Genomic DNA, 12037 nt, shown 5'->3' with positions numbered 1-12037 from the left:
ATGGCGGGAGAGCACCATCGTTCCGGTGGTCAAATCCGGTAAAAATCCGCTTGATGTGGATAGCTGTCAGCCTCACCAACGTTATTTTAAACTGCTGGACCGTATGGTGTGTCGGCGGTTGGGTTGGGTCCTGGAGCCACGTGACCTACTGGCTCCATGTCGGGGAGGCTTCTGCCAGGGTCGCTCTACCATTGATAGTCTTGTGTCCCTTGATTCTGCCATCTGAACAGCCTTTTCCAAACGCCAACACTTTGTTGCTGTCTTTTTTGATCATACGCAAAGTGTATGACACCACCTGGCGACATCATATCCTTGCCCCATTATACGATGGGGTCTCCGGGCCCACTACCAATTTTTATCCAGAATTACCTGTCGCTCCATACTTTCCGTGTCAAAGTTGATGCTCCCGTAGTTGCCCCCATATCCAGGAGAATGGGGTTCTGTAAGGCTCTGTATTGAGTGTATCACTATTTTTACTGGCCATTAACGGTCTAGCAGTAGCTGTAGGGCCGTCTGTCTTACCCTCTCTGTATACAGACAACTTTTGCATTTCGTACTGCTCCACCAGTACTGGTGTTGCTAAGCGGCGCCTGCAGGGAGCCATCCACAACGCGCAGTCATGGGCTCTCGCCCACGGCTTCCAGTTTTCGGCCGCTAAGTCGTGTGTCATGCACTTCTGTCGGTGTCGTACCATTCATGCGGAACCAGAACCTTACCTTCATGACGATCCACTCACTGTAGTGGAGAGACATTGATTCTTAGGACTGGTTTTCGACGCCAGATTGACTTGGCTACCTCACCATCAGCAGCTTAAGCGGAAGTTCTGGCAGCACCTCAATGCCCTCCGCTGCCTGAGCAACACCAAATGGGGTGCAGATCGCTCTACTCTGCTGCAGCTCTACAAAACCCTTGTTCAATCGCGTCTTGACTATGGGGGTGTGATTTATGGTTCGGCGACGCCCTCAGCGTTGCGTGTACTCGACCCAGTGCACCACTGTGGCGTTCGCCTAGCGACGGGAGCTTTTAGAAAGAGTCCGGTGACCAGTGTCCTGGTGGAGGCCGCCATTGCAGATCCGACGCGCACATCTGCTCGCCAGTTATGTTGCACACATTCATAGTTCTCCTGCCGAATTACTTTCACTTTGTTCCACCCACAGCAGTTCATCTTCCGCATTGGCGGTCCAGGTCAGGGCTAACGATTATGGTTCGCGTGCGATCCCTTCTGTCTGAACTGAAGTCATTCCCTTTGCCACCTCCCATCCAGGTCTGTCTGCATACACCTGCATGGTGTAAACCTAGGCCGCAGTTTCGTCTGGACCTTTCGCATGACCCTAAGGACTCAGTTACACTTGCCACTCTCCACTGTCACTTCCTCTCAATTCTTGACTTGTTCAGGTGCTCTGAAGCGGTTTACGCCGACGGTTCGATGGCTGATGGTCATGTTGGCTTCGCCTACATCCACAAAGGCCATTTTGAACAGCATTCCTTGCCCGCTGGCTTCATTGTATTTACTGCAGAGCTGCTGCCCATCTCATGCACTTCAGTATATCCGTTCATGCCGCGGGGAATAGTTTTTTCTGTGTACTGACTCCTTGAGCAGCCTACAAGCTATCGACCAGTGCTACCCTCGCCATACTTTGGAAGCGTCAATCCAGGAGTCCGTCGATGCCCAGGACCGGTCCCGTCGTTCAGTGGTATTTGTGTGGACCCCATGACACGTCGACATCCCAGGCAACGAACTTGCCGACAGGCTAGCCAAACAAGCTACGTGGAAACCGCTTCTGGAGATTGGCATCTCTGAACCTGTGTTCTGACTTACGCCGAAGGGTTTTTCGGCTTTGGGAGACGGAATAGGATAACAGTACACACAACAAACTGCGTGTCATTAAGGAGACTTACGAATGCCTTCCATGTGGGCTTCTCGCAGGGAGTCAGTTGTCCTTTGCCTGCTCCGCATTGGCCACGCTTTGGCGACCCACGGTTACCTCCTGCGCCGTGAAGACCCGCCTGAGTGTCAGTGCGGCGCCCGGTTGACAGTGGCCCATATTCTGGTGCACTGTCCCACTTTGACTGCCCAGCGACGAAATCTTGGGTTACCGGACTCGTTGCCGCTACTTTTATCTGACAACGCCTCATCGGCTATGTGTAGCGGCGGCAGCAGCTTCGACCAGTGGCTGTATAAATGTGTTTACAGGAGACTAAAAAGATCAGATGGGTTGATTGTTTGCAGATGGCGCTGTCGTTTATTGACTAGTAAAGTCATCAGAAAATCAAAACAACTTGCAAAACGATTTATAAAAGATATGTATATGGTGCGAAAATTGGCAGTTGACCCTAAATAACGAAAAGTGAGGTCATCCACATGAGCGCTAAAAGGAATCCGTTAAACTTCGGTTACACGATAAAGCAGTCAAATCTAAAGGCCGCAAATTCAACTAAATACTTAGGAATTACAATTACGAAGAACTTAAATTGGAAGGAACACACAAAAAATGTTGTGAGGAAGGCTAACCAAAGATTGCGTTGTGTTGGCAGGACTCTTACGAAGCGTAACAGATCTTCGAAGGAGACTGCCTACACCACGGTTGTTCGTCCTCTTTTTTAGAATACTGCTGCGCAGAGTGGGATCCTTACCTAATAGAATTGACGGTGTACATCGAAAAAGTTCAAAAGAGGGCAGCACGTTTTGTATTATCGCGAAATACGGGAGTGTGTCACTGTAGTGATACAGGATTTGGGATGGAAATCATTAAAACAAAGGCGTTTTTCGCTGCGGAGGAATCTTCTCACGAAATTCCAATCGCCAGCTTTCTCCTCTGAATACGAAAGTATTTTGTTGACGCCGATCTACATAGGAAGAAACGATCGCCATGATAAAATAAGGGAAATCAGAGCTCGTATTGAAAGATAAGTGTTCGTTCTTTCCGCGCAGTATATGAGATTGGAATAATAGGGAATTGTGAAGATGGTTCGATGAATCCTGTGCCAGGTACTTAAATGTGATTTGCAGAGTATCTGTGTAGATGTGGAGCTAGGAATGAAGCTGTCCTGGAACGCTTTAATTAGAAAAAAAATGGCTAATAAAGAACACAATGACTCGACCAGATAGAATGGATGGACACTGATAATTGCACGAGTCGTTTCTGGAAATGCTTGTAGATGGGATAGGTAGGAACCACAAGAGCAGGTCTGAGTGAGAGTGCGTTGGGACGATCGTTGGTGAAACAGCATGCAGAAGTTACGTTGAAATGAGGATAGCTGCCAAGCTAACTGCATCTAACCAGTATTAGGGTTAGTAATTTTTGAGAGAATTTCTCGTAGAGAGCATAGGTTTTCGTAGTACTTCAAAATGATCGTAAACAGTCAGCCGCAAGAACCCTTTTTGTAGTATTGGTGACCGCAGTAGTTACAGACGAGTTTGTACGGTAATAAATATTTTCCTCTGTACGTTACCATAAAAATTCGTCTGCATACATAGTCGAAGTTGTTAGGAACAAAAAGTTTTCAGTTCACTAGTTTCTGCATATTTTCGCACAACCGTTCACAAAATGCGTAGTCGTTTGTCTTAGGGAGTTGTCACTAGCACCGCCTTAGCATTTACTGGGCTCTCACATTTTGCTGTAGGCTGACTGGTTCCAGAATTAGCAAGGTTGCTCCCTTAATTTCTTCCGGCGATAAGATTTACAGCTTACTGCAAATGCCTAGCTAGCTAAATGCCTCTCTGCTCTCTCGATGCACAGTTTACTATATGAGGAAGCTTTAAAAATGTGTTTGTAGCTATCTTCCGACGTTGTACACAATGCGTGCGTCTTAGGAATATATATTTATGCACACGAAATTAATTTTTCACTTTTTACACTCGCTTACAGCGGTCGGGGATCCAGTCGTGTGCAATATAGCGGCTGCAGCGCGACCCTACAGTTCGCCCAGCTCGCGTCTTGTTAGACTGCTCCTAATTGAACATGTACTACTCCCTTCAACATTTTCGAGCATTCGTGAGCGCCTGTGCAATCCGACGCAGATACCGTCCCCTATCATTGCTGGCGGAAAGGAGTCTAGCACTGCATGACGAATGATGCGCATTTCTCCTGAAAATAATTATGCACGCTATACTCGTTCGTTCAGCAATGAATCGGAGCACATTATTTTAATCATGTTAATTCAGATGTTTACATCTGGATGTATTAAAAGCCATCTATGTGTTCCCACATTAACAGTTAAAACCGAACACAGTTATGCCGTCATCTTTCAGTCATGCTTCCGGGACAGCAATATTTCTTCTTCCAGCGTTTGGGCTTAATAATCGTGGAGCCATATATAAGGTGAGTCGGTGACATGACTCGAGGAGTGTAGTTAACTAAATAAATAAAATACCGGAAGAAGAAATATTATTGTCCCAAGACATCGGAAAAAGTTAGAGAAATACATCACAAGATGGTTAGTTGGACTGCTGCTGTCTTTTTTTTTCCATAGTCGTTTTAGTGGATGCTCCATTTTTACGCGTATTCTCATAGCTTTCCTAGTTTATCACTTACTTTATGATCAAGCTAGAACCAATTTAGTTCCACTGGTTACTAAATTATTTGATTTAGTCTTCAGTAACTGAAATTATTCTGTGGATTCTAGCAAATGTATTTTTCCTGGTTGATGTTATGTATCTTCAGTAATCTACGCAGATCTGGAGAGAGAATAACAATTTGATTTGTAGACTACTGAGACAGCCTCTCATAAATTAGCCGAAATATTAACACCTACTAATTAGGGAGAAACAGTAATTTCTCGTAGTGGTACTGCCGACAGTCGAATTATTTCTCAAACAAATTAATTTCCATTTAGAGTTGGCAACGGAAGGGACAGTCTGTAATCGTTCATAGCTATAGCGGAAAAAATATGAAAGATGCATTCCGTACAAAATCTGCTATCGTGACGTCGCCTTTATCAGCTTACGTAAGTGGTTATCAGCACGGGACGAAATACCTGTCTCAGAAGCAAATAGGTGGTAGATGGCAGTTCGTTGGGCACGATGGAAAGCAACGGTTACGTTTCCATATTCGACGAGCTAGACGAAGACGCGTACGAATTCTTTTCTCGCGTGAGTTAATTTTATTACTCAGCGCACGGAAAATGCGTGGGAACCTTTCGGTTCAGATCAGGAAATGCGTTCACATAACGTTGTCGTTAAAATCCTTCAGATGGTTCAGTCATATTTACTAATTGACCCTTGTTCATCAGAACCAGTTTAAAATTTATTCCTCACACATATTATATGTGGTACAGTCATGTTTCGTTCTTGATATAAGTTGTGTGGCAGAACTAAAACTTGGTATCGTTTTAATTTGGACTGCACTTCAGATATTAGTTTTACCATAGTCATCACTAACATTCTTTGCAATGTGACTAGATCATTTTTGCTACTACGAAAAACAACACTGTTAATCAGAACGTGTGCAGTATGATAAATAACTGTACTTTAAGTAACATATATCATCCACCAAAGCCTTTAAGAGTGAGCTTGACACTATGATTGATGTAACATTTTTGTGTCACATAATGTATTTTGGCTTGTGCAAAAGACAGTCAAAATGTGGTTATTAACCTGTATAACAGTATACACCCACTACAAAAAGAGCATTGTTATTCATAACCAAATTGAAGTAAATGTATTTCCCACTACAGCAGTCTAGTACAACTTTTATGTAGACTTTCATTTAGTTACTCTTTGTATTCGTGCTTTTAAATCTTCAGTTTTGATTGTTGTGTGTAGAAAAATGTCAGTTACTGAGAAAAATTTTGGGAAGGATGTTAGATAAGAACAGTTCATATAAAATTGATACACAGTTCATTGAGAGGAGAATGGCAGAATTGTGGGAGGTTCTTCAAAATCCTTAACAAATGGTGGATTGGATCAACCAGTAAAACTTTAAATGTTTGTTAATATGGGATAACCACCCTTTCATGACGGGTATCTGTAAAAACTGGATGCTTTAATGCTGCTGTCTTATTCAACATATAGTGGTATCATCTGAAATATTTGTCAAGTTTTCAGTGTGTATGCAGAAGTCAGTTTGTAAAGAGATTAAAGTTTTTAATATTAAATTTGTGACAATTAACCTAAAGTTATGTTATTGCTAGAATCCTTAGAAGCATTTGTGAGGTCTGTGAAATAAACGTATTCTTCTAGTGGCTTGAGTTCGAGCTAAGCAAGTCTTATGTGACTTCAGAATTGAGTTAGCATGTTGAACCACTTTGTATGATGCCAAAGAATGGGGACAAGAAGACAATTTCTGCTGACTGCAGCTGATGAGTATCTTCACTACTCTGATGATGCTGATCTTCAGATGATTTTAAATATAGCACTCCAGTGTAACCCTCCTATGTATAGTTAGCTGAAATAGGGTATTTAACTTTACTTTTAACCAAACTACACTAGAGGAAACAATTAATGGATTTGAAATGGTTTTGCACATTTTTAAAGATTATCTTTTAATTAATTTTATGACTCCTAAAACACATTATATTCAGCTTCAGTTCTATATACTAATAATTTCTCAGATAGTGTATCTGAGACTTGCTGCAATACTTTACACAAGCAAATTCTAGGCATGTTGGTAGGAATCTCTTGCTCTCTGCTCTCATTCTGTCTCTCACGTGCAAATCTATACCTCACCAACCTGATTTAATAAATGTTCCTAAATCAGTTGGGGCAAATTGTGGAATAGCTCAGGCAATGACATTAAAAAGGCTAATTGTAATTGCTTATGTGTGTTTCGTTCTGATCCAGTACTCTTTCTGTGACAGTGTCACGGATACATTTGCTCTGTTGTCATTTCACCTTTTCTTCCAGGTGTAAATGTATGTGGTGTCAGTATTATTACTTGGATTTAGTGAAGCACTACTACTTTCCTTGTAAATTGTACCCACTAGTTAGATATAAAAATACATCTTGAAGGTAATGCAGACTGTGCAAAAAGGATAATGAGGTGACACTGTAATAAGGTCCACTATTTCGAAGGAAAGGAAAGGAATTCGGGGAAGTGAAAAGGCTATAAAGTTAATTTCACAGAAAACCCGTTGTAAACACGAATGATTGGTTCTGTGACACAACTCTTGCTGTCTTAAAGACTGTAATAATCTGAATGGATATTTTCAGAATTTTTGTGAGACTGCGTAAAATATCAACTTACCATTGTCACTGTTGCATCATCCACACTTTGACTTACCTGCAATTTCTGCCTCAAGCTTAAAATTCTTCTGCCAAATAGTGATTTCTGATGGCCCACGTTTAAACTTCAGGTATTAAATAATTCCAGAACTCTTCTATAGATGGTGTTGTGATAGCCAGTGCAGACCATAAAAGGCATTCACAGTAATTTTGATGTGTGTTGCCATCCAGAACCTGGTCTTTGAATGCGTTACTGTTCCACGAACCATCAGTGAAATAGGCAGCACAGAATTATATTGTGATCCATATGTGCAGCACTCCATGAATGCTGTTCAGCTTCATGAGCCCTACAGTGCAACCCTATAAAATGTACCTGTAATTGTGTAACAGGAATAGGTATGCTTTGTTCTGGTGTGATTATATGCTATTGTGACGTTTGACTCAATCATTCAATCATTCCGATCAGGCAGAAAGTGTCGGACATGGCTGTTCTGCAGCACTTAAACTCCATTTTGTATAATAAATGGCCAAACTTTCTCAAAAAAGGTGAAGGAGAAAGTCTGAATGGAAGTCACCGCATCTTAAAGTTCGTTTCTTTCTGGTTTGTGACAGAGTGAAAGTTCACAGTTGTGTTTATCCATTAACCAAAATTACTTAAAATGTTCAGAAAAACATTAGTTTTTGTCTACTGGAGTTTAGCCATGGATGCTTCAGAAGCAGTGCACTTTGCTACTAATCATATCATGCTTACACAATTATGAACCATCCACAAATTTATTGTGTTTACTGTATTCAAAGTATGGTTAAGTTCACTTCCTTGGTAAATATGGTTTCCTATCATTTAAGGAGAAATAATGAGCGTTGAAAATCAGGACTACAGAAAGATTTCTCTTTTATAAGCAGAAGATAGCCGGAAACATTCAGAATAGGCTAATAAAATAACAAATGTATTTTTCAAGAAGCATGTATGTAAGTCAGCCAATCAGACTTTTTAGAAAGAATTTAAAAATTTAAAATTCTGTCTGTGGTTTGAAACTATATTGCCTTCATATTATTATTAACTAAGTGCTTTATTTCTGAAACACTTCCAGCCAAACTTAAGTAGGTAAAAACAAGTAAAATGTAGAGGGGAACAGATTAACCTCACTGTCATTATGCCTTAGTAACAGTTGGCTTCATTGTCTTTCGGAGTTGTTGTCTTGTTCTTGTTTTGATACAAAACAAAGTATTACATGATATATAATTAATCATTAAGTTAAGGTTTGTACATTAAGTGATTTATAATTTTTTGGTGTTGTTACAGATCGACAAAAATGGAGATGGTTTCATTGATTTGTCAGAGTTACGAGAAGCCCTGGAGGTTTGCGGATTCAAAATTCCTGGATGGGAAGTTAGAAAAATAATAGCAGAATTTAACAGCCGTGGATCTAACCATTCTGGCCGCCTCTCCTTTGATGAATTTGAGAAGGTATTTGTACAACATCATTATTTGTTTGTTGCTGTGATTAGGTGGCTTGTGGAAAGTCGTTCATAAAATAATGCTACAATGCAGAGTGATAAACTATGTAGTTGCGACAGTAGGCAGGTACAAGCAGAAGTATCCTCCCAGTCAGACTGTTGTGACATTTCATTCCTGGTTATGCAAGTTATAATCCTGTGATTTAAGTGGATAGATATTTCCGTAAAAACGCATCTGTGACATTGTTCTTTTACTCCATGCTTAACCACAATTTAGTGCCCTGGTTGCTCTTCGTGGTTTCATAAGGCAAATCTGCTGGAAGACCTGAAATTAATTGTAATTTAATTAACCATGTAACTTACCTAATTAATGAAAGGTAATGCAATTTTTCTGTGGCTACTTCAGTTCATAAATAAGTAAAAGTTTGCACAAGAAATAGTGGGAGTTTGAACCCAATAGAGGTTACTTGATAACTGTAGTGTCATTTCTAGCGTTATGTATTGAACAATTCGTGGCAGAAATATAAAGATGATACCAATCACTGGTTTGAAAAATGAAAATGGTGTTTTTTGGATTTCTTATGTATTTGATGTTCATTTATTGTTTTAAGAATTGTCATAGGGAGTCACTGGTACCTATAGTCGGCAAGGAAAGGTGACTGAGGTTGTAAACAGCGTTCAGTTGCCTTGTGCGCTCTGAATTGATGCTCTGATCTTTTAATTGTAGTTTAGGTGCAGTATCTGTAGAAAACGGTGGATTCCAGTGTGAAAGTGTTAATGCTTGTTTCTCACTTCACAAATTGTGCGCCAAATGACATTTATGACTGGATGCCAAGTGACACAGTACAAACAATTCAGCAAAGTATGGCTGGTAGATGCTTATTAAATTCAATCTCTGTACATTTTGAATAACACACCACCCTTGAATGATGCTGTAGATTCATCAACAGCTGAATACCTATATGGTTCATAAATTTTGAGAAACTTCAGAGACAAGTAATCGCATTCTTCACTTGACTCGGAAGTGACCGAACCTAAGTGTTGACATGTGTAGCACTCTCTAGATTAGAAACATGAAGTGCCCAGAAAAATTGCATAAATCATCTGCAAGTGAAACAATCTGAAAATAAGTCAGATGATTATAACCACTGTCTTGAAAAAAGTCCTGCAAGTTCTTACACTTCTGTTCATTTTTATTTTACGTGTGTAGTTCCATAGGACCAAATTCAACAGCAAATCTCCAAGTTCATAAAATGTTCAAGTACATGAATTACAACATAAAAGTAATAAGATAAAATAAAATGTTTATGAACCCAAAAAGAGACAAGTGATAAGTTTAAGTAAATGCAATCAACAATATAACATAAAAAACAGCTTAATTTTTCAAGGATCTCCTCGATGGCATAGGAGGACTGATGCATGAGGAAACGCTTCGCTTTTGATTTGAAAGTACGTGAATTACTGCTAAAATTTTTGAATTCTTGTGGTAGCTAATTGAAAGTGGATGCAGCAGTATACTGCACACGTTTCTGCACAAGAACAAAGGATGTGCAATTCAAATGCAGATTGGATTTTTGTCTAGTATTAACTGAGTGAAAGCTGGTAACTCTTGGGAATAAGCCCATGTCATGAACTTATAAGTATGAACTGCACTATTTGAAACAGAGCCAATGTTGCACTCAACATCAATAATGACGTTTTGCTGTCTGTTGCTAAAGTAAGAGGTGAACCAATTGTGAGCTACTCCCATATTCCATAATGGTCCAACTTCCGGAGTAATATTTTGTGATCAACACAATGAAACAACTTAGTTAAATCATAAAAGATGCCTTGTGTTTGAAAGCTATTGTTTAATCTGTCCAGTACCTCAGAGAGAGAAGAGAATATAGCACTTTCAGTTGTTAAATGACTTCTAGAGCTGAACTGTACATTTGATAGCAAATTGTCATATAAAATAATCAATTATCCTTACATATACAGCCTTTTCAATAACTTTAGCAAACAATGATGGCATAAAGTAGGTCTAAAATTGTCTACATTATCCCTTTCTCCCTTTTTATAAAGTTCCTTTACTACTGAGTACGTTAATGGTTCAGGAAACTGACCATTCCCAAAGGAGAAATTACAAATATGGCTAAGTACAGGTCTAACATGTACAGCGCAGTACTTCAGTATTCAGCTAGGCACTCCATCGGATCCATGAGAGCCCTTAGCCTTCAGTGTTTTAATTATTGACTCACTTCCCCTTGTCAGTATGATAGAGGAATATTTCAGACCTCAATCTTGGTAAGGCATTTTCCAAGGGAGTTATATGATTCCCTGTAGAACCTTAAGTTTTTATTTAATTCACCAGCAATGCTCAGAAAATAATTGTTAAATATTGTACATATATCTGACTTACCAGTAACAGAAATATTTTTACTACGAACTGACTTTATATCATTGACCTTGTTCTTCCTTCAAAACTGACCATATTGTTTTAATTTTATTCTGTGAATTAGCTATTCTATTTGCATTCCATATACTCCCTTCCTTCCTAATAACATTTTTGAGCACCTTACAGTACTGTTTGTAATAGACTACTGTAGCTTTATTGCGACCATTTCAAAAATTTTGATATAATTCCCACTTCATTTTGCAAGATATCCATATACCACTAGTCAGTCACCCAGGCTCTCTATTAGTGCTAGTATCCCATTTAGAACACTCTAATGGAAAGCAACTCTCAAGATCATGAGAAATGTGTTAAGGAAAGCATTATATTTGTCACCTATTTCATGGACATTATAAACATCCTGCCACTCTTCTTCTGTAATGAGGTGTAAGAAACTCTGTTGCCATTGGATTAGCCTTCCTACATAGTTGGTAATTATATGTGACATTTGTTGGAGTATAAAAGCCTTTTCATATTAAAATATGTGCAGCATGGTCTAAAAGGCCGTTCTCCCTTTTATTAACAGAATGGCCATCTAGTAATGAAGAATGAATGAAAATATTGTCTATGCCTGTGCTACTGTTCATCTGCACACTGGTTGGAAAAAACACAGTCTGCATCAGATCTTATGAGTTTAGGAGGTCTTCCAACATCCTTTTTCTTGCACAATCACATAGAAAATTAAAATTTAAGTCACTATGTATAACTAATTTTTGGTACTTCTTATAAGGTGAACAAAGAACCCTCTCTAGCTTGGACAGAAATGCTCTGAAATCAGGGCTAGGGGGCCTATAAAAAAAAGAACAATAAGTAGTTCAGTTTCACTAAATTCAACTGCCCCTGCACAACATTCAAATACCTGTTCAGTGCAGTGCCGTGATACGTTTATGAACTCAAATGGAATACTGTTTTTTACGTACATGCCCACTCCCCCATTCTGCAAAGAACTCCTTGAGAAACAGCCAGCTAATCTGTATCGTGGT

General features: G+C 39.7%; 1 protein-coding gene across 2 annotated transcripts in view; it reads left to right on the top strand.

The window, feature by feature from the left end:
- The window catches only part of LOC126185223 (plastin-2), a 203630-nt gene that overhangs the window by 86345 nt on the left and 105248 nt on the right, over positions 1–12037 (top strand). The window contains exons 1-2 of one of the 2 annotated variants that reach the window (XM_049928102.1): positions 4967–5092; positions 8466–8630. In XM_049928102.1, coding sequence (XP_049784059.1) covers positions 5024–5092; positions 8466–8630 — 234 coding nt within the window. In that variant the 5' untranslated portion in view covers positions 4967–5023. Of the gene's footprint in view, positions 1–4966; positions 5093–8465; positions 8631–12037 lie in introns of those variants that run through there. The other variant, XM_049928103.1, reaches the window with a different exon arrangement.

This window comes from Schistocerca cancellata, chromosome 4 (assembly GCF_023864275.1).
Source record: "Schistocerca cancellata isolate TAMUIC-IGC-003103 chromosome 4, iqSchCanc2.1, whole genome shotgun sequence".
Taxonomy (NCBI): domain Eukaryota; kingdom Metazoa; phylum Arthropoda; class Insecta; order Orthoptera; family Acrididae; genus Schistocerca; species Schistocerca cancellata.
Note: the sequence above shows the minus strand (reverse complement) of the source record. Positions and strands in the feature narration are given on the sequence as shown.